At 42.1% G+C, this 27055-nt stretch overlaps 1 protein-coding gene across 3 annotated transcripts; it reads left to right on the forward strand.

Moving 5' to 3' along the window:
• The first annotated feature begins 1089 nt into the window (after window positions 1-1089).
• arg1 (arginase 1) lies at window positions 1090-26898 on the forward strand. 3 transcript variants are annotated; one of them, XM_080840699.1, is made up of 11 exons: window positions 1090-1227; window positions 8023-8112; window positions 10877-10959; window positions 14054-16082; window positions 16282-16354; window positions 19473-19647; window positions 20718-20877; window positions 21507-21601; window positions 24305-24409; window positions 24993-25129; window positions 26552-26898. In XM_080840699.1, exons 4-11 carry the CDS (start codon window positions 15978-15980, stop codon window positions 26713-26715), a joined length of 1014 nt encoding a protein of 337 aa, XP_080696825.1. In that variant the 5' UTR covers window positions 1090-1227; window positions 8023-8112; window positions 10877-10959; window positions 14054-15977; the 3' UTR covers window positions 26716-26898. The 3 variants fall into 3 exon arrangements, with proteins under 3 accessions (XP_080696825.1, XP_080696826.1, XP_080696827.1); XM_080840700.1 differs by lacking the exon at window positions 8023-8112 and having other exon boundaries at window positions 1120-1227; XM_080840701.1 differs by lacking the exons at window positions 1090-1227; window positions 8023-8112; window positions 10877-10959 and having other exon boundaries at window positions 13913-16082.
• The last annotated feature ends 157 nt before the right edge of the window (window positions 26899-27055 follow it).

Genomic DNA, 27055 nt, shown 5'->3' on the forward strand with positions numbered 1-27055 from the left:
GCATCAACTCAGTGATATCTAACAATTCCCCCCTATGATCATCGATCAATCTTACATCATGATCACAATAAAACCTAACAAAACCATAACGAACATTATCAGACATAGTGATCAAAACAATCCAACATTGTTACAAAATGTCAACAAACATGTGTTCCCATAGTGTAGTGGTAAAAAGTTTTAGAACAGAACACATGTTCTTATAGTGAAGTGGTTAAATCTGACAACCCCCCTATGATCATCGATCAATGTTACATCACGATTAAACATAATCAAACATTGTTCTAGTACAAACACACATGTCTTCATAGTGTAGTGTAGTGGTTTCAATGTATATTACTATAGTGTAGTGTAGGGATGTGCATCTCATCACTGAGGAAGATGCGATACATATCTCGATGCACTGCCAACGATCCGATACATTAAAGATACATAAAAGCAGCTACTAATGCGATACGATACGATTCACCCCTATTGCGATGCAGTACGATTCGACACGATGCGATTCAACAAGGTGCGATACAAAATAATGCAATTTTATATTATTCATAATGATTCATTTATTTGTCATACAACAAATCATTAAAAAGGTATCTGACAAAATATAACATGTATATGTAACGTGTGTAAGTGTTCTCTAAATGTCTTATTTTTTTATTTTTAACTGTAGGCCTACCAAGCAGTCACAACACAGTTTGCTTCATCCTAAACATGTGGATCAAATGCCTCACGCAATCAATTTAACTTATTTGCCCTATTTTAAGGTTTTTCTTTAGGTTTTGAGTTGATCCACATGATCAGTATGAAGAAAAAAGTATATGGAGACTAGCTGCTAGATTTCCTTTTCCAATTTAAGGAAGGCACAGGTAAATTCAAGTAACAAATAGAGAGTTTAGCTACGGTATATGGAGTATATTCTTACCTCTTCCTCCATCATCACCTCTGCTATTATCTTTAAAAATACCATGTCCTTGGTGCCGTGGTCTTCAAAGAAAGCCAGGTCTTTTGCTGCATTCGAGAAAGCTGGGATGTCGCATTCATCCCACTTGGAGTGTACTAGGTGCGACCTCAAAGCGTTCGAGGCGAACGAAGTTGAACGTAAACAACAAACATGGCCGACCGTGCCAAGCTCTTATTCGCGTTGTCTTTAAATAGAAATTTTGACGTGAAACAATGCTGTCTTCTTGCATATGCGAACCAAGCAGAGGAGGGGAAAAGACGGATGAGGTATTGAGACACTGTAGACTGTCTCTTTTATTTATAATCTTGCTAAAATATAGCCATCAAAAGCCATCTAAAATATCCATGAAGTTAACAGATCTACACCCTGTCTACTACTAGGCTGATTGTCTGACATTACACAAATTGTTAATTTAATGTTAATTTAATGTAACATCAGTGCTTAAATAAACATCTAAATGCCAATAAATGTCCAATAAATGTCCATGGCACACATCTCCACGGGCGCCGCCATTGTTATGTGACGTCAGGTTGCTCCGACTCGTGAAGTCGGGGTAGATCATTTTGCCCCCACCTCACGACTAGAATCTTCCACTTCAAGTGGCGTTCGAGTGCACTTTTCCTAGTTGGAGGTCTGAAATCTCCGATCTCCTAGCTTTCTCGAATGCAGCATTTGAAACGTGGTTCAAGCGCCAGTGTTGTGTCTGAACGCGTTCATTGAATGAAAGTTCATGAACTCGTTCATAATTTTGGTGAAAGTGAACTGAACGTAGGGTATTACTGTCTGATTAACGATACTGTGAGCGTGTTCATTCTGGTGTCTGAGAACTGCACGTTCACTCTTTTTAATTTCGTTCAATAAAGTGCTAGATTTCTAGAGACTTCCATGCGAAAAACACCGTTAGTAATAGTCGCTTATCCCACTGTCTATTCCTGTGAGAGCCCCGAAGTTGTGTAGAGGCCGAGAGCGGTATTGCAGACAGATAGTGATTTTAGAAAAGTTATAGACTTCACGAGAAGCGGCCATTAACAGCAGTGGAGATGAGAGCTATGGAGGATTATCGGGGCCAAAACTAAATAAATAAATAACTAACTAAATAAATAAATGAATGGTTAAATACTTGGATAAATACATAATTAGATTTATGTATACCTACATTTATTTATTTATACTTACATATATTTATTTATACTTACATATATTTATTTATACTTACATTTTGTCATACATTTTGTCAAACATTTTGTCATACTTACATTTTGTCATACATTTTGTCATACATTTTGTCATACTTATTGTCATACTTATTGTCATACTTATTGTCATACTTATTGTCATACTTATTGTCCACGGTGTAACTTGCTTGCAGCAAAATAAATCCGTCATCCCCCGTCACCAAGTCAGGGGGCGGGTTAAAGCCTCTGATTGGTGTTACACACCAGGCAGGCTCAACCAGTCGATCAGGCTCGAGGGATACTGAATTTTGGCGTTTATGGATGCCAAGCGCCAGATTTAGTTTAATGAAAGTTATTGAGCATTATTTAAATAAATCAAGATACCAGAATGTCCCAGAAGACATACCCTCAGCTGCTGCGTGAGGCTGCATCCTTAATTTAAGAGGCCCTCAACTCGTCTACTACTCGTAGTATTTCTAGTAGTGTTATGAAATGTTGGGTTTAATGTGGCCTACTGGGTGCACTGGCCGTAGTAGTCGTAGCCAGGTCGTAGCGCTGTCGTTACCCCATCACGTCTATCTCTTCCATAGTTTGCATCAGGCTGCTATTAGAATGTTACGCTGTAGCATGGTTCTTATGTCCTCAGTTTTTGAATCACCAGTGATGAAGAAAGTGTTTTGTCCGTCTCTTCATAAACGGATGACTAAGAGTAAGACCACATTTACACATAGTCGGGTAATTACAGAATAGAGAATATTTCTGCCCTTCCGTTCAAAAATAACGTCGTACACACAAGGTCTTTTTCCAAAAAACTTTCTGTTTACATGAACCCGCATATACGCCCCCAAACGCCATCATAACTATGCTAAACCTGTAGGTTTGCATAAGTAGGCTGCTAATCCATTAAATTGGCTATGAGTCCTAGATATGTCCTTTACGTTTATTTGGCTACAACAGGTAGACAAGATGGAATGTAAAACTCGTAGTCCACTGGTGGAAGTGCAGGGGATACCATTGTTAAAGCCAATAGTCACACACTGGGGAAGGGTTGAGAGATTCAGTTATAGGGTTGAAAGAATGCAATCCTGCGTTTGCATTAACGTATAAATGAGCACTACGTTAACAGCATCCATGATCAGTAAACAGTAAATATAGGACACTCACATCACGAATGCATTTTAGGCGCATAGGTGACGCAAACTCCATTTGACCCAGTGCACACGCAAAAACTGAGTTTTCCTGAAATCTCCACTTTGGCCGGAGTTTTTAGAAATGATCGTTTCCCGTGATAAAACCTCCGTTTTTTCTCGTAAATGAAAGGCCAAACCGCATGAAAATATATACGTTTTCCCACCGTATAAACGGGGTCTACGTTCAGTTGAGTTCTGGATTTTAATACGTTTATCAATCTGTAGATTGGGAGAGAAACCCAGACCTCTGACAATAAAAAACAACACAACACCAGGCTTAGGTCTCAATCATGTCTCTCTCCGCTCTGAAGGCCGGAGGACCATCTTTTATAGGGCACAATACTGTAAACATAGTGACAGTCAAGCAGTAATGACGTTACAACAGTCTCAGAGAAAGAGTCTCACAGCTCCCCAACAAATGACAACTCTCAGACTAGAGAGTTAATAGTTGGAGCTCTCCTTTTAGTCATGACAAGGGACGTTTACCCATTACTTTCTCCAGATCCCGAACATCTATACCCCTGACACAGACACAGTCTACTCTTATTAATACCTGATACCACTCTGCTGCATTTGTCGCTTGATAGTGCGCTTGGACACTCGAAAAAGGTTCGCAATATCTTGTATTTTCAGGCCAGAGAGTGCGAAGTGTTCAATTGTGCCAGCCGAAGATCAAACAGAGTACGACCACCTCCAGGATGTATGACCATCACTCAGCCTCATCTGCTACCATCTCGCTGAGGATCGTGAACACATTTCATCTATGTCTGTGTCAGTCAGGGCCGATACCGTTGATATAATCTCAGCGAAGCCCTCAATATGATTTTAAAAACAATGTGAATTGCAGTTGCCTCCATCTCCTCAGCTACAGCCAACATTTCGACTACTGTAGCATGCAATATTCCATTTATTTAATCCACACCGGGTGCTGCCATCTTGAATTAGTCAAAAGCAGTCAATTCAAGTTGAACCACCAATCAGAGGCTTTAACCCGCCCCCTGACTTGGTGACGGGGGATGACGGATTTATTTTGCTGCAAGCAAGTTACACCGTGGACAATAAGTATGACAATAAGTATGACAAAATGTATGACAAAATGTATGACAAAATGTAAGTATGACAAAATGTTTGACAAAATGTATGACAAAATGTATGACAAAATGTAAGTATAAATAAATATATGTAAGTATAAATAAATATATGTAAGTATAAATAAATAAATGTAGGTATAAATAAATCTAATTATGTATTTATCCAAGTATTTAACCATTCATTTATTTATTTATTTAGTTATTTATTTATTTAGTTTTGGCCCTGATAATCCTCCATAGAGAGCGCGTTTAAGAAACAGTAAGAGAGGTGGAATCTATCTAAATATAAAATGATTGGTCTTGTATTGAGATTATACCGATACAAAAATGTTAGAACCGATGCATCGCGATTCATCTCACATTGTATCCGGTCCACACTTTTTTGATCCGGGCCATCGTATCGTGAACTTTTATGCCGGTGCATCGTGGCGAACCGGTGAATCTTCCCATCCCTAGTGTAGTGGTATTAATGCACATTGAAAAACTTGATAGTTGCATACTGAAATCTCTGTTGACTATGGACAAGGCTCCTGCGGCGTCATTCGCAATCTTGTCCATAATTGAGGCTACTTCTCTGACCTCATCCATCACCACGGTAATACCATAGTTTAGAATGACGGCTGCAAAGAAACGTTGGGCTAGGGTAGCAATCTGTACACCCAACATGAATGTTCTCCTTGGGCATGGGCATATGCGTGTGCAGGGGTGCAGGTGGTGGCTGTCGCATAAGGAGGAAGCGTTTGGAATGCCGGACATCACCATCGGGATCATGGTCGCCATCCACTCGATACGTCTTGGCGACGTTGTTCTCATGCTGATGGCTGATGTCGTCAAAAAATTAAAAATCTCGTAGTAAAAAATATCTCGTAGTCAAGTTCATAATTAAGTCAGCATCTAAAATTCCCATCCAATCATCATATCATTGCTAAAAGTAATGACATGATTAACAAAAAGGCATGACTTAAATTATCCATAATCATAAGTTTTTTCTTTGCGCCCCGCCAGAGGTGGGAGGTGTTCTGGAGGCATGCGCTCTATGGGGTTGGTGAATTTGTCCAATTTGGTTTCCCCCTTCACCATGACTGCAGTTTGGGAAAGTGACAGTGCTCTGTGTGTTGTCTTACACTTCAAATTCTTCCTGTCACATGGCTGTAGTCGTTGTCTCTCCACTGGCGGTATCTGCACTTCTCCAGTGTTTGATGGACAGTCTTGACTCTCAACAATTATCAGGTTGTTAGGATTGAAGCCTTGGCCCTCCAAACCTACAGTTCTCTTTATGACTTCCTCAGCTTCGCCTGCATCTTCCACTGACTCCGGTGCTATGTGTGTTCCCACGTCTGGAATCAATGACTCCTCAGATTCCTGTGCCTTTTCTTGCACCGAACCTAGACCATCTTTATCATTAGGCACACACACATCATCTTTGTCAAGCTGCTGGCTTTCAGCCACCGTAAGAGACCGTAAGGAGGGCAGACTTAGTTTCCCGGAATCGCGGACATAATGGTCTGTCTCTGATGATCCGTCAACTTCGCAAACCTTCTGAATATATCTTCATCATCATTGCTCTCCTCATCACCCTCTTTGTGATGGTTATAGCGAGCTGTATATCTGCCACGTTTCTGAGTGTTGCACTGTTTCGCCCAGTGGCCATGTTTTCCACATTTATGGCATGTATCATATGATCTGTCTCTGGGTTCATACTGTGGTTTGTATTGTTGCTGTTGTTTAGGCTTTTGTGCATTTAAAAGTCTCAACATGCACTCCTGTTCCAAATTCGAATCCCAGATGTTGACACATCTGAGTTTGTGTTCGACATCCCGTTCCATCCTTCTTGCCACGTTGATAAGCATTTCTAAAGTAAACGTGGTATCCTCCCATGTAGGTGTGGTCAGCTTGACAGCCTGTTTCACCTCTGGATTAAAACTGTGCAACAAATTAGCCTTGAGAGCACCATTGTCGCTTGTTCCAATGTTCTCCTCTGTCAAACCACTCATGCCTGAGTGTCTTAAAAAGGTTTCAATGAATCTTTGTGAGAAGTCATCAACAGCCTCATTAGTCCTTTGTTTGCAGGCGGCTATCTTGGCCCAATCAGTGGTGGCGTTTGTGGAACTTTGGATGTAATCACGTAATGCCTGCCAGCCCTCCTCCATCTTCTGTTGACTGTCTCCTAGGCCTCTTTCAACAGCCCGCCTTATTTTGATTGATTCAGAGGCATTGAGTACGGTACACATCATTGCCACGCCGTCTAAAGGATGGAGTTGGTAGATGTTTCGCAGACGGTTGATTTTGGACCATGCCTCCATGCCCGACTTGCGAGGATGTTGCAAGTCTTTAGTCCATTGATCAATATCCTGGGGTTTTGCCGGTTTATATCCATACGTCACATTTCCACTGGCATGCCTGGTCGTTAAAGGTCTCAGCTTGATTGGATTATCCGAGTCCATTGCGTCATCACTGTCCTCACACACGTCGCTGTCTGTGTGGGGAGCCATTGCTGATTGCAACAGTCTTCGTGTTTCAGACTGAGCTGCTTCCCTCATTTCCTGAAAGGGGTACAAGGTCTCGCCAGGTAGCGTCAGTTGATCAGAAACATTAATCCCAGCCTGAGTCGTTAACATTTTCTCCGCCTTCAGCGATCTCACATCTTCCGCCAGAGCTCTGGTTTTATTCTTTTCCACAATCAATTGTCTTTCGGTCTCAGATTTTTCGGCCTTCAACTTTGAAAACTCCGCCTCTCTCTCAGCCTTCTGGACAGCTTTTTGCCTACGTGTGACTTGACTCAGAATTAGCAAAGCGTATGGCAATTTGTTTTTATCCGGCAGTCGCTGCATCTTTCCCCAAGCGCGTTTTGCATCGTCAATCGGCCATAAATTGTCACTGTCAGGCACAATGTCATATTTGTTTTCCAGCTTCTTTTGTAGCACATCTACCTTCAAATGGTCATTGATGAAACCTCTTACAGATGAAATTATGGTTTCTTCATCAATTTCAGGAGCTGCTCGCCCACCCCTTATATTGGTGGTTTTCTGCTTAACTTTTTCGTTCTTTCCGATCATTTTGGCTTTTGCCAAAATATGGATCACAAAAACAACAGCTGAAGCCTTCACTGAGATAAAATAAACTATCTCTCACTTGCAATTATTTTCGGTTTACTCTGCGTTCGACCCTCACAAATGAATACTAAATAAAACAGCTGAAGCCTTCTCTTCACTGAGTTAAAATAAGCAATCTCTCAATTGCAATTATCTGCAGTCTACTCTGCGTTCGACGTGCACTGTATGTTTTTTCCGAAAACGGTTTATCACCATAACACATACACACCATACGGTAACTTCTGTCCCGCAAAAACCAAAGTGCATACAATTAAGTATTAAAATGTATCACTTACTCATAAATGATCTGTCTCGGAAAAAACAGGTTCACTTATGGGCCCAATCTTTACAAGTCCTTATATCGAGTGCATACAATTAAGTATTAAAATGTACCACTTACTCATAAATGATCTGTCTCGGAAAAAACAGGTTCACTTATGGGCCCAATCTTTACAAGTCCTTATATCTGTTAGATGGATCTGACGTACACAGCTTTTTCCGTTCTTTTTTCAGCAAAGGAAAGATGAAAATATTCCTTCTTGTCCTTCTTGAAACTGGGTGCAAACACCAACTGAAGAAGTCGGTCTCAATCTTGGATCCAAGGTCAGGTTTGCAGATAGTCAGGAAACTTGGGAGAGTGTCCAACAGTAGAAATAGGTTTATTTCAGCGTCACAGGACAATCCAATCGTATGGTACACGGTAGGTCTCTCTCAACATACTGAGAGGAGTAACAGATATTTATACAATCATCCAGGATATGGGAGGGAATGGGTGTCAGTATTGCCAACATTGTGGTGTGCCAATCTGTACTCAATGGTTCCAAAATTAGTATTTTCCCCAGTAAATTAGTATTTTTCCTTAAGTGAAATCTGTACTGCGTTAATGGGTGCAACGGGCAAAATGTTGATATGTACTTGTAAAAGAAACAATATTTTGGCATTCAGCCTACAAACGTAGACTCATAGACTTTAAGCTCACTTTGAGAGGGTCTCTCTTTTCTTAATCACGTGAATTTGGCTGTGTCATAGTGTATTTTGGCAAACTTTTCATATTATGGTGGAAGTATCTCATATTCTATAAGTTTCTGTACACAAAATGCAACCCTTATAAAATAAAATCAAGGTGACTTTCTCAGTCAGGGTCATGCCACTGGACTGGGTCTCAAAACCCATTGACAGCAGACTATTATTTCCCTGGACTTGGGTGCTGGCTGTTTTGTGTTTGATGGCAGACATGTGTGTCTTAACATCATAGAGTCCACTATGGGCAATGCTAAATGTGGACCGACATATAGTGCAAAAGGCATGACTGGTAGACACAGGACTTCAACTAATAGAAGTGTATTCCTTGGTATCTGGGAGAAAGTCTGATTCCTAGGAAATGGCTTCTTTTTTTTCAGCCATAATTTTAGATTGTAACGTTGCATGCTATATTCGATCACGTATAAAAAATGAGAAAGTGTTCGTCCACAAAAGATTGAGCTAAATGAAAAGACTCAGTAAGGCAAATTGAGCGAAGTAAGAAAGGAGCTCGATTATACGGAATACCGTCAAGTGGAAAGTACTGCTAGACAACGCCCAGAAGAGCAGTGACAGCAGCGGTGCTCGTGTCAGTTTGTTGCCACGGGGATGACAACAAATGCGATCTGTTCCAACTTCAGTCTTTTCATTTAGCTCACTCTTTTGACAGAAATATAACTTGATTCGACGGAAATTCTGCGTTGACCATTCGTATTTGTGTTTGAAAAATATATCGCTCGAGTCAAGAAAGTTTTATTCTTGATCAGTAGTTTAATATCCTTTGATTGGGGTACCATATTAAGCAGTAGTTGATTAAAAACAATCACAGAAACGTACCCAAATATGTTGGTGGTGGCCATTTGTAAACTAAAAGCGACAAGTTAACTTTATCCATCAACGTCAAAAGTAAATACTCTTCCCGTGTCGCTGCAGCTATAATATCGACCAATCAGCTCAAGCGTCGGCCAAAACAAGAATGGCGCCCTCCGCGTTCGTAAGCAGGAAGCCAAATCATGACACATTTTTGCTTATTTCTGGACTTACGTCAAATATTCTATTCATTAAATAATATTGCAAGTTGACCCTAAATTCGTATGAATGAGTCATTATATTCGTATCGCCGTATTTCCACCACATTTTCGTATTAATACGGATCAATTCGTACGAGTTGGCATCACTGGGGTGTGTCTAGAGGTGGGTACTATTTCTGAGTGGATGATTGAACCTGATTTAATCACAGTGAATGAGTACCTTGATTAAATCCCCATGAATAGCAGGAAGCTAGTTTGAGTGCATCAACTCAGTGATATCTAACAGTGACAAACTTGCAGAAAGCCACTAACTCCGGTGTTTATCAGTTCGGATTTTACACAGATCTTCAAAGGAGCTGGACAACAGGCAGATCTGGTGTCACTCTCTCAGTCACAAGTACTGATGAATATATCACATCTACACATTCGATTATTTTACTCTGTTAATACTGTCAGTGGATTATATTTTAAGATGAAGCTTTCATGGATGCTTACCTGTCCTGTCAGACCTGCAGGTGAAGGAGGTGCATGCTAGACTTTTCATTATTCTTCCAGTGTGTAGTAGTTGCTTCCACCTTTTCTGATGTGAGTGTGAATGTTATATTGAACCCTACTGAGACTAGTAATAGAGTATATAATAGAGTTAGCTCCGCTCATACCAGAGGACACAGGCAGGCACACACACACACACACACACACACACATAATCACACACACAGACAAAAGCACACACACACACACACACAGAATATCCATTCAGCAACCTAAACCCATTCCGTACTTAATTTGTCCTTGTCATTAAAAAAACATACATTTTCAGTAAATAATTTAATTTTCTACCCTGCCATTAAAAAATAAATAATGTAGACTGTGATGTTTTATTATTGCAGGGAAATTAAATTGAGAAATGGGTGTTCAAAGCATGCTCATGCTGACTGCAATATTTCTATTGAGGCTGCCAGGTACAGTGGACATAATATTAAACTTAATAATAATATTATAAATATTTCTATTCATGGACTCATCTTTATTTAAGAGGAGAGTGGTATGAAGAGAAAAGAGGGAGAGGCACAGTGACTCTGATAAATATGACTGCAGTCTGACAATAGACAAACTTTCAGACGATCACTGGTGTTAATCACTTTCAGTTTCGCACAAACTCACACAGGAGCTGGATAACTGGCATATCTGGTGTTACAGTCTCCGTTACACGTAATGATGGACATATACATCTTACGATTTGTTTTCTTTTCCTGATTATAATGGAAATGATATTCAAGGTTGAATCCCTAATGCCTTTTAACCTCTCCTCTCAGACCTACAGGTGAAGGAGGGTGCTGTTGTAAGGAAACAGAATCAGACTGAACTGATGTGCAGCATCTCCTGCAGCTTGAGCTCAGTAAGTCTGGTACAAGAATGGACATCCTCTGCAAAACAAAACCACAGCCTCTATACCATTAGACTCAAGTAGACCCTTTGAAGAGAACATTTACTGCCGTGCTGTAAGAGGTTATGAGGCTCACCGTTCCCCTGCAGTGTGTGAGTAGGGATGTAACTCAAGAACATTACATGACTATTTCATGTCAATTACAATGGATACTTGGATCAAAAGTTTACTTATTTTTACTCTTGTTTTTGTAAACGGGCCATTCTACCGAATTGGTGCAGAGTCAAGTTGGAAATATTTAGAAATGTTTTAAGTTTTAATGCCAAAACGTATGTATATTGTACCATTTCTAAAGTACACATATCTAGTAAAAGAACCGTCAATTTATATATTGTATTTTCAGAATGTATTGGAATGTTTTTCCTCTCCCAAAAATTGTCACTACCGAAACATAGTATAACACTATAGTAAAAAAGTATTATTATTAACCTATTCAGATTGTGTTTCCTTCCCTTCTCTGAAGAGTATTTTTACAAATATTTCTTGAAGGTGAAACATTTTTTTTTTTTTACCAAATTTCAAAGTTCAATTTATACAATTCATCAAAATCTTAGTGCAATATTTCTTTGTAAAATGCAAAATACTGATATTGATTCCAGAGTTGATGATTGATGAAATTGAACATACATCATTCCAATCAGTATCATAACATTTTAGTTGATAACTCAATAAACTTGATTTTTTACAAAACATCGGGTGTTTTGGTAGTGACTGCACTGTTTCGGTAGTGTCTGGACTGTTTTCACAGTATTTTGTTTGCAAGGTTGTATCATATTTCCTCAACCTTATTGCTTAATCTTAATCTTCAAATTTTGAAGACAACATGTTCATCCAGAACCATGTAAAGTACAAGCAGTTCTCTTCAACGTGGCTCAAACGCCATCGGCCTGCCCTTTCCCGTGACCAGCTTCCAGGAAACTCTAGTTTACAGCGGTAAATCCTATCTGGAAAGGAATGGTGCTAAAGAGATAGAAGTTCTTCTTTCCTCTATATTGCATGTACGGCCCATCGCTGATGAAGAAGAGCTTTTGAATCCTAGGATGGTTCTTCAGGAACTTCAGGAACTGAAGAACTGGTAAAAGCTGAGCCCAAATGGCAGGAGGATCATGCTTCATCGAAGGTGACAAGGCACAGAATGTCAGTGTACAATCTGTGATGTACACAACAGCATTGTGCATTCTGCCCGTCGGAGGACTTGCTGCACCACCTTTGCAAATTTGCGCTGCCAGTTTTCTGCATAGTCAATGTAAAGAATAGCTTCGTCTTCTTTCAGAGATCTGTGCAGGAATTGTAGCTGTATATACTGGTTTTTCTAATTCCTTTTGGCATTTTGGTGTCAACAATTTCAGATAGAAATCAGCATTATCTACGTGTTTACCATTTAGTCCACACAACACATTCATTTCAAAATGATAGGATTCAACTCCTTACCATTCCATTTTGTCACTACCCAAATGATCATGTTACTACTATATGTTTTGGTAGTGACTGTTTCGGTAGTGACAATTCTAGCTAACTTTGAGCATAACTAAAGAGTGGTAGCAAACTTTGGCTAGTATTCACGTCTTTGAAGAGGTGTACACACATAAAAACATAATACTTTGCATAAAACCCACAAAAGTTTACTAAATTGAAGAGAATGTGTGTTCGGTAGTGACAATTCTTAAGGTTACGCGCCGGTTTTTAGACTTTGGAACACATTTATATCAAAACATTGGGATTTAGCTACTTACGATTCAACCATGAGGGACAGGGACTTCCTGGTCAAAAATGCAGGGTCGTGGCTAAAAAACAGGCTCAGCCAATGGACTAAAACTCTTGTGTTTCGGTAGTGACATGAAAACTGGGGACATGATTTTTTGAGTATAGTTTTTTTTTTTTTTTTTATGAAACCCACAATAAATCTAAATCTTACAACTTCTGTTTAAACTCAATCATAAAGATATTTGAAATACCACAATTATTTATTAGTGTTATTTACAGAAAATTTAATTTAGATGTCAGGGTGGGGGACAGCTACTTCGCAATAAGAAGTACCCTATAAATGATTATTTTGTATTTAGCTTATCACTATCTCATTGAATGCCTTGGGTTTAAATAGACCATAGCATATTCTTAGTAAATATCTATGCCTAAGTAATTAATTGTTTTGTAAATACAAAATGTTATTTTTATTGTAAAACTTGTTGAGGGACTGCACTTTGCTAACCACATAGATTTGTTTCTCACAATCATAATGTGCATGTGATAGATATGGTGTGTAATACTCATATTCTACACCTGGCTGTAGGTGCTCCATCTAAACAGTGTCGGGGTGTGACCTACTCATCTAATAGCATCTGCGTATTAAATATTATCAGTCGATATTGGCTGCACTTACAAATATCCCAGAGATCACCACATCAGCACAACTATCTCAATTTACAAGCCTGGATACCAGAACGAACCTAGCCCCGCCCACAACATTTGAGGTCTGGGAGTTCGGTCTGGCACTGCTCCGTTGGGGAGAAATTATCAGAGATCAGAAACTGATCTGACCAATCAAATTCTCAGGGCGGGCTTTCTACGATGATGGACAGATGATCAATCAATTATGTAATCAATTACGTCACCAATGCTTGGGTTGAATTCGTATTCAACAAACATGGCTGCCGCTGGAGAGCTTAAATTTGGGGATTCAAGTCTGTTTTAGAAGACATTGACAGCGCATTCATTTTGAAAGAGGAACAGAGACACGCTATCAAGGTATTTGTCGATCGAAAAGAAGTTTTTGCCGTCCTTCCTACGGGATCCGGTAAAAGTTGAATGAATCATGGTCATACTATGTTGCTCTGACTGGTTCTAGGTATATCCAGTTGAGCAAAGAGGCATTTTTTTCCTGGTTCGGTTGAAACCGGCCCCATAATCACAGCCCAAAGTATCAGACCCATATTTTGACTAGAATTATGAGTATGATACCCTTTAACATGATAATGAAATGTGTGTAGACGTAGTACTCTGGCACTGGGAAAATAGTGGAGGGCATTTCTGTGACTCTGACCTGCAGCAGTAATACCAACCCACCAGTGCACAACTACACCTGGTATATGAGGACTGGAGCTGAATCTCGTATAAGGGGCACAGGTGACAGCATCAGCTTCTATGTGACCTCGGATTCCAGTGGACTTCACTACTGTGAGGCAGAGAATGAAGTTGGCTCTCAGACCTCCTGCAGAAGGTCAGTGTTGTGTTTTTTTATGACAATACTAAAATGTATCTCTGCCTGTTAAAAGTCTGCTGTTTGTTTACAAAATTCTGTGATGAATATGTGATTTAATGCTTGTGTTGATGATTAGAAGGAGGAGGTTTGAAACAGCTGTTACTGTTGGCATTCAGAATGTAAAGCCAGTTAGCTTTTCCTGCAAAGCGTCACTTACAGCACTGTTGATAATGTTGCATGTATTTACTGTTTCATTATCAAGTCTTTAATTTTCCTTTGAGAAGTGGCTTGTTAGGTGAAAATTCACCCTAGTTACCTCAGGACTCCGGAGCTGCATATAGGTTTATGTATTAGAGAAACAACAACAACAATTGCAATTGGGCTCACTCCCAGCACAAAGCTGAAAGTGAAGCAAGGATAAACACATCACACAAGGTTTATATAGACAAAAGTTTGTGGTGGATTTCTGACGCATGGATGGAAGTTTTGCACAAGGTCGGAGGAAGCACAGTTCGACCCTTCTTATCACCTCAGGTCTAAACATGCTCTTGTAGGCTACATATGCAGACTAAGTGGCACCTTATAATCTAAGTTACACACACACAGAAACACAGAAAAGCCATGTTCCTATATAAGTACATGATTCATATAAGGTAAACAATAATACAAGGCACTTGATTATTATATTCTAAAGTCATTCACAGTGTTTGGAAATGATCTCCATCATGACTGGCATCATCCTGCCATCTATTATCACCGTAACCATCATTCTTGCATTCTTGCGGCATTTTTTCGAAATAGTTAGGCAACTGGATGTATACAGGGGTTGGTGAGCGGTTTTCAAACTACTATGGGCGGGAATGTAGCATAGCATCAACATTCAATCACGTCAAGCTCCGTTCACTGGAGGCATCATGGTGGACACGTCACACAGGTGTCCGGTATTGGATCCAAAAAAACACCAGGCGAGGGCGCTCTTCTGTTGCAGACAGTTGGTCAAACCCATATGATAACAGCATGAACTCTGATGCCTATTGTAAGATGATGCTGAAGAAGGTGTCCACCAGACTTAAAGACCTCGACCACTTTGCTCAAAGTAGCGTCCGTCATTGTTCTTCTAAATCAGGGGGAGTGTGTTTTTGATTTGGCCAATTATAGGCCTAATGGAGCACAGAATAATGAATAGTTTAAGAGATCACTAGATTTTCATCATGCATCATTAGGCTACTTGAAATGGTCAAAGTCTTAGAATCGATTAGCCAATATTTTATAACAACAGACCAGATATGGGCTAATAAAAACACTTTACATTCTACAATACACCTCATCAGGTGCGTTTCTGGGTGTGTTTTTTTTAGGGGAGATTGACATTGGTAGGTTGGGGAGGTATATCTACCTATATTAACATTCAACAATTAACTATTTTGTTTTCTTTTTCCCTATAGCCTTGTATGTGTTTTATTAACGCGTCCTTTTAACGTCCCAAGGACCTCTAAAAAACGTCACCTAAGTGAATGTTTTGGCATCAGCATAATTCGACATATCGGTATAGGCTATCCAATGCAGGCTACATAGCCACGCGCAATGATTTACCTTGGCTGCTCCATGTACGGGCCTGGGGCGGCGCACCATCAGTCCCAGCCTATATCCTCGACGTCTACTTGCCTAGTGTGACACGGTGGAACGTGTCATCACACGTGTGGCAAAGCCTCTCGCTTGCGATTTGTAAAGCACGCTGTAGCGAACTGCGGCAGGCAGCCTGTCCCGCGACATGCCACTGACGAAGGGCTCGGAGGGGCTGCGGCTCGTTTTGCGGACGTTCACGAGAGGACATCACTCGGTCGGGATCGTGGGAGCTCCTTTCTGGAAAGGACAGGTGAATTTTCGGGAATCATTCTTAAACGGGATTATACATTGTATAGCCCACATTCTAATACCCTAACATAACGTAGCTTACATTCCTGAAGTCACGATGAGTTTCTTGAGCTTCACAATCTATAAAAGGTACAATTTGATGTTATAACGTTATAAATCTTGTGAAAGAAAAACTAAACCATCAATTACTATCACGGCAGCCGAGAGCGGGAGTAGAAGAAGGACCAGATCTCATTCGAGGCGCCGGATTGGTTGAGAAACTTAAAGGGCAAGGTAATATAGTATTCCATTCTCTCGCTGTTCTAGAGGTAGCTGTCATCATTTAACTATTTGATGCGGAGTACTATGTGTTAACCTCAAAACATCAAAGGGGCTGGATGGAACTGAGATTATTCTAAAAGGCACAGTCACAGAGGTGTGTGCCTTGTGTAATCTGGTCAGACTTGATTGTGGTCTCGCCATGAATATTTAAAGTGCCTGGCAAAGCTCAGGTGTCCAGTGACTCTGGTGTTTTGACTGACGCTGAAGATGCCAGGCAGCCACACAACACCCCTTTACAGACACAGACCTTCATTTTCAACGGCCAGGCATTAAAGACATAGACAGCCAAGTCAGCTGTTTTTCAAAAGCTATAAAGGAACGTCCTTATTTCCTCTGTTTGCTTAAGAGGATTGGACAATTGATCGTTTGTGTGTGTGTGTGTGTGTGTGTGTGTGTGTGTGTGTGTGTGTGTGTGTGTGTGTGCGTCACAGAGAGAGTCTGAGAGGAAGAGAGTTGTGCAGTTAGGACATTTCTGATTTTTCTCTTGCACTTGTCAGGAAGAACCAGCCTTTACTTTGACTTGCAGGAAATTAAGCCATGTCTATGATAACACAAACTTCAGAAAGTTGCAGCAAATGCACCATATACTGGCAATGATGAAGATATGGTTAGATTGTGTTTTTTTTAAAACATTTTACAACTGTCAGCAAACATCATCTGCAGCACACTAAATGCAAGGTCGGGGCTGAGCCAGGTGACCTGTGTGTGTGTGTGTGTGTGCGTGTGTGTGCGTGTGTGTGTGTGTGTGTGCGTGTGTGTGTGTGTGTGTGTGTGTGTGTGTGTGTGTGTGAGTGAGTGAGGGAGAGATTGTAGGTGTGAGAGAAAACAAATGGAAGAGAAAGGAATAGCATGGATATAAAATAGAGAGACAAACAGTTAAAGAGAGGAAAAGAGAAAAAGCGAGTGACAGAAAAAAAGATTAAAAGAGAAAGAATGAGTAAGTGACATAAGGAACATTAAGGGGGTAACAGCGAAGAGGTGCAAACTGTGACACTTCAAAAGAGAATGAGCGAGGGAGTGAAAAAGAGATAGAGAGAAAGTGAGCGAGGGAGAAAGAAAGAGAGAGAAAAAGAGGGAGAGAGAAAGTGAGCGAGGGAGAAAGAAAGAGAGAGAGAAAAAGAGTGGGAGAGACAGAGGGACAGGTAAAGAGTGAGGAAGAGAGAGAGAGGGAGAAAGAAAAAGAGAGAGAGAAAGAGGGAAAGAGAGAGAGAGATAAAGGGCCGACTCAGGTTCTACTTTATTCATAGAAACCCACAGACAGGATCTGATAGGATCAGGGGTGCCGGCCTTGGAACACCCACCTAGCGTGCCTTTGTGGGCATGGGTGTGTGTGTGTGTGAGAGTATGTGTGTGTATGAACGAGAGAGCGAGAGAAGGAGAGAGAGAGAAAGTGTGTGTGCCTGCATGAGAGAGAGAGAAATATTGAGTAAGTGTGTGAGTGAGAACGTGTGTGTGCGCGTGTGCATGCGTGCGTGTGTGCATACATGTGTGTGTGTGTGTGTGTGTGTGTGTGTGTGTGTGAGAGGTTGAGTGAGTGAGTAAGTGAATGAGAATGTATGTGGGAGAGAAGGGAGCGTAAAGTAGGAGAATAGAGTGATAAAGAGAAAAAGGAGTGTGAGGAGTAAAGTATAGAGTTAAAAAGCAGAGAGAAAAGAGGAGTGTGACAGTGAGTGAATGAGAGAGAGAGAGAGAGGGATAGAGAGAGAGAGAGGGATAGAGAGAGAGAGAGAGAGAGAGAGAGAGAGAGAGAAGGAGAGGGACAATGACAGAGTAACTGCGGGAGCATGGCAGTGAAAGCACATTCATGACTGACACCCGACCCCCCCCCCCCCCCCCCATCCCAACCCATTCCATTCCATTCTCCTCAACTGGTACAGGGGTGTGTGAGCAAGAACTCACACACACACACGCACACTGTCACACTCTCTGTCTCTCTCTCTCTCTCTCTCCTCTCGGTGCGATAAGTAACGTTAATATTTAAAGTTGCACTGGTGAAATGGTAATTCATTTAACTTACTGTTGTCGTTTGCATGTAATCCATCTGGTTTAGACCCAAACTCACTGACCCTTCGATTCATCTCCCCTCAGAATGACCCTTTGATTCATCGCCCCTTAGAATGACCCTTCGATTCATCGCCCCTTAGAATGACCCTTCGATTCATCGCCCCTCAGAATGACCCTTCGATTCATCGCCCCTTAGAATGACCCTTCGATTCATCGCCCCTTAGAATGACCCTTCGATTCATCGCCCCTCAGAATGACCCTTCGATTCATCGCCCCTTAGAATGACCCTTCGATTCATCGCCCCTTAGAATGACCCTTCGATTCATCGCCCCTTAGAATGACCCTTCGATTCATCGCCCCTTAGAATGACCCATCGATTCATCGCCCCTCAGAATGACCCTTCGATTCATCGCCCCTTAGAATGACCCTTTGAATCATCGCTCCTCAGAATGACCCTTCGATTCATTGTGCGATATAGTTTCAGATTATAATCCCAGTGGAAAGACAGATTCTGGAGCAATAGGCCAGTGGAGCCAGGCCAGATCAACCCAAACGGAAAATATCTGCTATCTCAGTTTTACAGTACATTTTTTTTTTTCCTACCTCAATTACATATTTTTTTCCTTAAACAACAGCTAGTTGTAGTCGAAAGGAGTGATTCCATAATGTGATAGTAATAATAATAATAATAATAATAATAATACCTTTATTTTATAATGCGCTTTTCAGAGACCTCAAATTACAATGTCATAGAGGGGGGTGGGGGTGGGGAGGGTATTACAGACAGGGGGAACAGTACAAGCAGGACACATTTACATTTACAGACAAAAAAGGGGGGGGGGGGTTATTTACAGACAGGGGGGACAGTCAATATTTATATTCGCATGACAATGGTCTTCTGCTTGCTTGACCTGCAATCAGTTGTGCTAGTCAGAGTCTAAGCCCGTTCTGCCTACAAAAGTATGTCCCCGATCAAATCCCAGCTCTACAGTAAAACAGCGCTTCCTTTGGTGTGATAGTGCCTCATGAGTCCTTTTGTCCACTCACCAATGCTTCATCCTTACAGGCTGCACAGTGAAGGATTATGGGAATGTTCCCTTTGACGAGGTGGCCAGTGACGAGCCCGTTAACGGGTTGAAGAGACCACGGGCGGTGGGGCGAGCCAATGAGCAGCTGTCTAACGCGGTTGCCAGGGTGAAGAGGGATGGGCACACCTCTGTGATGCTGGGAGGAGACCACAGGTGTGAACGCACTCATACAAACTCATCAGCTCTGAGTCAGTAACGGTCTGTGTGTGTGTGTGTGTGTGTGTGTGTGTGTGTGTGTAACAACCTGCCAAACATGCTGCAGCTGATCATGGATAAGTGTGCTAGAGGACTTTATCTTTAAAATCACCTAACTCAGTGGTTCTCGACAGGGCGAATTAAACTTGACTAACTGCTTTGGACTTCAGAGTGGTGGCCGATTGCTCGGATGCCTGAAAGTGCAATACGGAAATCAAGTGACGTCATACACAGGGGGTTCAGGAAGTGTAACGTACTTTCAGGCATCGGTAGGGGTACCGAGACCTAGTTTTTAGCCTTATACTCTAACCCTAAAAAATCTTGAGAAAAAGTTGATTCTGATACTTAGAAATATTTTCATAAAAAATAGGGTTAGGCATTCAGCACTTTCAGGCATCCGATCAATCGGCCAGCCTTCAGAGTGTGTCCAGATGTAGTCAGTAGATGCCAGGCAGGCAGGTGATCACTTGCGGGGGGGGGGCTTGAGAACCACTGACCTTAATCGGTGAAGAACCGAACAAGGATCGATTTGTATCTGTCAAGTGAAGCTATTAATTAAAACTTGTGTGAATGGCATTTATCCTAAAATAGTGTATTTATTTAGAGTATACTAAACTGAAAGTCTTTTAAAACTGACACTGAAACAACACATTTAGATCGTCTCACACAGTGTCCCTGCTCTCATACTAGTTTGGGAGAGGAAAAGAGGCAACAGGTCTCTCGACTCGATCGGTTTATTGCTTCTGACATCAGTGTGGAAGGGGCATAGGGAGGGGGGAGTGGACTTTGGAAATGGGAATTGTGAAATGGAAAGTTGAAAATGGGAATTGTGAAATGGGAAAGTTGGGTCATCCTTCAAGCGTTTAAACCACGTTGTTAAAAAAACACTAAACACGTCCTGGCACGTCCAAGTTCACGCCAAACATTAGCCAGACACACATTTTTGTGTGTGTGTGTGTCAGTGGCCATGCTAATATGTGTGTGTATGTGTGTGTGTGTGTGTGTGTGTGTGTGTGTGTATTCGGCAGTCTGGCGATCGGCTCCATTCACGGCCATGCGTCATGTCGCGGTGAGCTGAGTGTGGTGTGGGTGGACGCTCACGCTGATATCAACACCCCACTAACAAGCCCTACAGGCAACATCCACGGCCAACCTATGTCCTACCTCATCCACGAACTACACTCAAAGGTGTGTGTGTGTGTGTGCGTGTGTGTGTGTGTGTGTGTGTGTGTGTGTTTTGTGGTTGTAATCAACCTCAGCTTTGGATAAAATACTGTCTGCCAAATAAATATAAATGTAGTGTGTGTGTATTGTCCAATGCTGGTCACATTTAAATAAACTTGTATCAGTAGGTCAGAGACAATTAAGTTGAACATAGGCATCAGAGACTTAACACACTTTTCCTTGTGTTTCCATCAGTCAATTCAAGTCAAAGGAATTTGAATGGAAAAGCATAGGGACCAGCTGAGACTCAGTCTGATGTTCACATGTTGACTTGTAGTGTTACTGAATTTAGAATTTAGAATTAGAATTTACAGAACATGAGTAACAGAACTCAGAACTTACTGGTAGGACAGAAGGTGAGACACATTTCAGTTGAAATCAAAGACTGCTGTTCATGCAGGTTGTCTATCAGGTTGTTGTTATTATATTGTCTGTATATTCATGTCCATCCAAGCCAAGCTAGGTATGTTGATGACTTGTTTTGTACATTGATTTGGACAGATCCTGACTTAAATGTACCAGAATGTATGTACAAAGGGTGTGGCATTTTTTCCCCTTTCTGTTTCACTGACTCATTGCCTTCCTGTCTTCAGATCCCAATCATTCCTAATTTCTCATGGCTCACGCCATGTGTGCGCGCGAAGGACCTCGTCTATATCGGCCTAAGAGATGTGGACCCCGGAGAGCAGTGAGTATGCGTGGTCTTCATTTACGACGCATGGTTATCATTAACAGCTTATTTAAAAGCACTATATGAAGGGAGGTGTCATGTAAGGGTCCTGCATTTTTAGTGTTTATAAGCGGGAGAGCAGAGCGGAATTAACCTTAGAGAAAGACTTTCCCTTCAAGGATGAGGGTCTATCCCGGAGATGCTGCGCTAGCAGCTCAACTGCTGGAGCAAAGTGTGAACGACACCAAGACCAAGTGTTTGCATGTGCTTTAGAAATGCTACATACATTTGAGTCATAGTGCTAATTCAATACTAATCTGAAAAGGCAGGCCGGATCCACTATCTGTTCAGTTGAAATCTCTTTACTTGTGGAGAAATGAATACCAGGTGCCTGAGAATATAATACCTCATACCTCACGCCTAAGCACCTAAATCACGTGTGCAATTGTCACAGGACATATTTTAAATCATGTGTGGCATTGTTACTACAGCGAGTGTCACAGGACTAATTTTAAATCTTCGATCTTAATTTAATGGGACTTGAAATGATCATTTAGCATATTTTGCATTCTGCCTCTGTGACCCAATAACCATCGTCATAGGAGATGTTCAAACACACTTCTGCCCTGCAAACTTTCTCTAAGGAAAAGAACAGTGGACAAAGTGAACTGTATTTCCATTCCAATGGCCGCAGTGTCAGTGGCAATACGCCTTGTTGTACATTTACTTTTATGTTATTCTACAAGATCCTTTCACAAGGCCAGTGCCAAAATTTCCCTTGAGCACCCAGTGTAGTGGTTTGGCTAAAAAAAATTGCGGATTACAGCAACTGTTGACTTGCCATGCTTTGCATATAGGCAATTAAACAAAAACGTTCCCAGACTGACTTAACATGAGGGAGCAGGAAACACAAAATGTTTCCATAACGTTACAACTTGGTGGCGCTTCATGCTCACAAATTAAATCTCATAGCCACGTCTTTTATTGTGTGGTGCAGCATCAGAGCGAGTCATTTTCACTGCCTCCCCTTGGTCATACCAGACATAGGCTTTATGGATGGAGAGGGTCATGAAATAAAAAATAGAGTCCATTGAGGGAGAGAGAGAAAGAGAGTGAGAGAGAGAGAGAGAGAGAGAGAGAGAGAGAGAGAGAGAGAGAGAGAGAGAAAGAGAGAGAGAGAAAGAGAGTTGACAATTTGACCGTGTTGACAGGTCTGACTCTCAGTTCGAGACTTAGCTGGCACCTTATCCTATGAGGGGTCGGACAGGTTGAGCAGTTAACTTCAGGCTGAGTGAGATGGCACCTTATCCTATGAGGGGTCTGAGAGGTTGAGCAGTTAACTTCAGGCTGAGTGAGATGGCACCTTATCCTATGAGGGGTCGGACAGGTTGAGCAGTTAACTTCAGGCTGAGTGAGATGGCACCTTATCCTATGAGGGGTCTGAGAGGTTGAGCAGTTAACTTCAGGCTGAGTGAGATGGCACCTTATCCTATGAGGGGTCGGACAGGTTGAGCAGTTAACTTCAGGCTGAGTGAGATGGCACCCTTTTCCTATGAGGGGTCTGAGAGGTTGAGCAGTTAACTTCAGGCTGAGTGAGATGGCACCTTATCCTATGAGGGGTCGGACAGGTTGAGCAGTTAACTTCAGGCTGAGTGAGATGGCACCTTATCCTATGAGGGGTCGGACAGGTTGAGCAGTTAACTTCAGGCTGAGTGAGATGGCACCTTATCCTATGAGGGGTCGGACAGGTTGAGCAGTTAACTTCAGGCTGAGTGAGATGGCACCTTATCCTATGAGGGGTCGGACAGGTTGAGCAGTTAACTTCAGGCTGAGTGAGATGGCACCTTATCCTATGAGGGGTCGGACAGGTTGAGCAGTTAACTTCAGGCTGAGTGAGATGGCACCTTATCCTATGAGGGGTCGGACAGGTTGAGCAGTTAACTTCAGGCTGAGTGAGATGGCACCTTATCCTATGAGGGGTCGGACAGGTTGAGCAGTTAACTTCAGGCTGAGTGAGATGGCACCTTATCCTATGAGGGGTCGGACAGGTTGAGCAGTTAACTTCAGGCTGAGTGAGATGGCACCTTATCCTATGAGGGGTCGGACAGGTTGAGCAGTTAACTTCAGGCTGAGTGAGATGGCACCTTATCCTATGAGGGGTCGGACAGGTTGAGCAGTTAACTTCAGGCTGAGTGAGATGGCACCTTATCCTATGAGGGGTCGGACAGGTTGAGCAGTTAACTTCAGGCTGAGTGAGATGGCACCTTATCCTATGAGGGGTCGGACAGGTTGAGCAGTTAACTTCAGGCTGAGTGAGATGGCACCTTATCCTATGAGGGGTCGGACAGGTTGAGCAGTTAACTTCAGGCTGAGTGAGATGGCACCTTATCCTATGAGGGGTCGGACAGGTTGAGCAGTTAACTTCAGGCTGAGTGAGATGGCACCTTATCCTATGAGGGGTCTGAGAGGTTGAGCAGTTAACTTCAGGCTGAGTGAGATGGCACCTTATCCTATGAGGGGTCGGACAGGTTGAGCAGTTAACTTCAGGCTGAGTGAGATGGCATCTTATCCTATGAGGGGTCTGAGAGGTTGAGCAGTTAACTTCAGGCTGAGTGAGATGGCACCTTATCCTATGAGGGGTCTGAGAGGTTGAGCAGTTAAATTGGGGCTGAGAGTGAGGTCTTGCCTAACCCTGTGTGTGAATCACATTTCATGTACAAGTTTCATCCTGAAGAACCTCAACATCAAGATGTTCTCCATGACGGAGGTGGATCGGCTGGGAATCGCAAAAGTCATGGAGCAGACGTGTGATCACCTCTTCTCAAAGTAAGAGCAAGAGCACAAGTTCTTCTTACTTATTCCTGCGCTGTGTCACATTCATCAGTTTGTAAGTTAAACTGATTATTATGATTGATCCACAGTTAAACTGATTGTTATAATTGAGCCATATTTTACTGATCATTATGATTGATCCACAGTTAAACTGATTATTATGACTGAGCCATGGTTAAACTGATTATTATGATTGATCCACAGTTAAACTGATCATTATGACTGAGCCACGGTTAAACTGATCATTATGATTGAAGCACAGTTAAACTGATCATTATGATTGATTCACAGTTAAATAGATAATTATGAATAAGCCACAATTTTACAGATCATTATGATTGAGCCACAGTTAAACTGATCATTATGATTGATCCACAGTTAAACTGATCATCATGATTGTCCCCTCAGCACTGAAATATCTGTGTGTTCTCATCCTACCCAAAGGCAAAGCATAGGGAAAGAAAACTAGCACGTAGAAATCAACTCAAGAAAAATGCGACCAAAGACAACGTTGACATTTGACATGACATTGACCTTCGACCTGACAATAACCTTTGACTCCATGTGTATGTTACAGGGGGAAGAAGCCCATTCACCTGAGCTATGACATCGATGCGCTCGACCCCTCCATATCCCCTGCCACAGGGACGCCCGTGAAGGGAGGTCTGACTTACAGAGAGGGCATCTACATCACTGAGCATATATGCCAGACAGGTAAGATCAGTGAATGGAGGGACAGAATGATAGATTGATGGCTAGGCTGATGTAGAGATGGATGGATGGATGGATGAATGGAGAGATGGATGAATGGAAGCTAGACAGATGTATAAATGGAGAGAGATGGATTAGTGGAAGCTAGATGTAGAGATGGATGGATGTAGAGAGATATGGATGGATGGAGAGATGGATGGATGGAGAGAGATATGGAGGGATGGAGAGATGGATGGATAGAGAGGTGGAGAGAGATGGATGGATGGAGAGGTGGAGAGAGATGGATGGATAGAGAGGTGGAGAGAGATAGATGGATGGAGAGGTCGAGAGAGATGGATGGATGGAGAGGTGGAGAGAGATAGATGGATGGATGATAGACAGATACAGAGGGGTGGATGGAGGTGTAGTAAGTCTTTAGTCTTGCTTCTCAGGTGGATTTACCCACACTGATTGGTAAATGAATAGATAGACAAGTGAATGGATAAACTGATGGATACCAGGGAACATACTGTGTGTGTGTGTGTACGTTAATGTGTGTGTGTGTGTGTACGTTAATGTGTGTGTGAGTGTACGTTAATGTGTGTGTGTGAGTGTATGTTTGAGTGTGTGTGTGTGTGTGTGTATGTGAACGTTAATGTGTGTGTGTGTGTTAATATACAAACTTTTCTCCGTCCCTGTATGCATGCATATGTGTTTTAATACACAAGCTTGTCTCTCCCTGTGTGGGTCCATGTGTGTTATTACGTGTGGGTCCATGTGTGTTATTACCTGTGTGTTGTAGAAAATGTATTTACCTTAAAAGAAGAACTAACTTAACTTAAAAATATTTGAGACTTACACTGGAGAAGTTTCAATACTGGTGAGACTTATTTCAGTGTAACAAAGCTGCGGTGGTCCCCGGTGCATTCACCATTAAAGTGATTTGTGTGTGTGTGTGCTCCGAGGGAAGTTGCATATTCGTTTTCCCTTTTGTTTCATTCTCACTGGCGCCAATATACGAGAACCGTATGACTACTGTATAGTAGCCCAGCCCAAGGCCATTTTGCCTTCATGATAAATTGCCAACATACAACATGTGTGAGAAATGGGATGAGCTTACTATCTGTATAAAAGTGGGTGCCAAGAAAGTTCTGGTTAGATGCTCCTGGTACCACCGTAGCTTTGTTACGCTGCAATAAAGTCCCACCAGTACATTCTGGAACACCTGTACTTACTTGTGTGTGTGTGTTTGTGTGTGCACCTGTATACGTGTATGTACACTTACGTGTGTGTGTGTGTGTGTGTGTGTGCACCTGTATACGTGTATGTACACTTACTTGTGTGTGTGTGTGTGTGGTGTGTGTGTGTGTGTGTGGTGTGTGTGTGTGTGTGTGTGTGGTGTGTGTGTGCGCACGCACTTATGTGTGTGTTACCTGTGTCTCTCAGGCCTGCTGTCAGCTGTTGACATGGTGGAGGTGAACCCCAAGCGAGGTGGCTCTGACGCCGAGATCAGCTCCACCGTCACCGCGGCCGTAGACCTTCTGCTGGGCTGTTTTGGGCGAGTTCGGGAAGGGTCGCACCCTCCAGACTTCCACGTGCCCAAACCATGAACCCCCACCCCTCCGACTACCACATGCCCAAACCATGACAACCACCCCAACCAACTCTGAACTGAATACTGGACTTTCTGGAAGAAAACCATTTCATTTGCTATGATATTTCCTACCAGCTGTGTCTGTAAATGACATAGGAGATTGTGATTTCATACCAGCTGTATCAGTAAATGAGATGGGGGATTGAGATTTCAAACTGACTCATTCACTAACCTTAAAACCCCAGAGTGGTGTAGCTCACACACACACACTTGAACTCTCACTCTAACGCACGCACGCACACGTGGGTATTATGGTGTTGATGCATTGTTCTGAATAATTCCAACTCCATGCAAAC

Source organism: Sprattus sprattus, assembly GCF_963457725.1.
Source record: "Sprattus sprattus genome assembly, chromosome: 6".
In the NCBI taxonomy this organism is placed as follows: Eukaryota; Metazoa; Chordata; class Actinopteri; order Clupeiformes; family Clupeidae; genus Sprattus; species Sprattus sprattus.

Excerpts from the sequence above, each read along its gene's own strand:
- arg1 (XM_080840699.1), top strand. The coding sequence starts at position 15,978 with ATGCCACTGACGAAGGGCTCGGAGGGGCTGCGGCTCGTTTTGCGGACG. Across the intron at positions 16,083-16,281 it reads CTCCTTTCTGGAAAGGACAG|CCGAGAGCGGGAGTAGAAGA; the intron begins GTGAATTTTCGG and ends CTATCACGGCAG. Across the intron at positions 20,878-21,506 it reads TCCACGAACTACACTCAAAG|ATCCCAATCATTCCTAATTT; the intron begins GTGTGTGTGTGT and ends TCCTGTCTTCAG.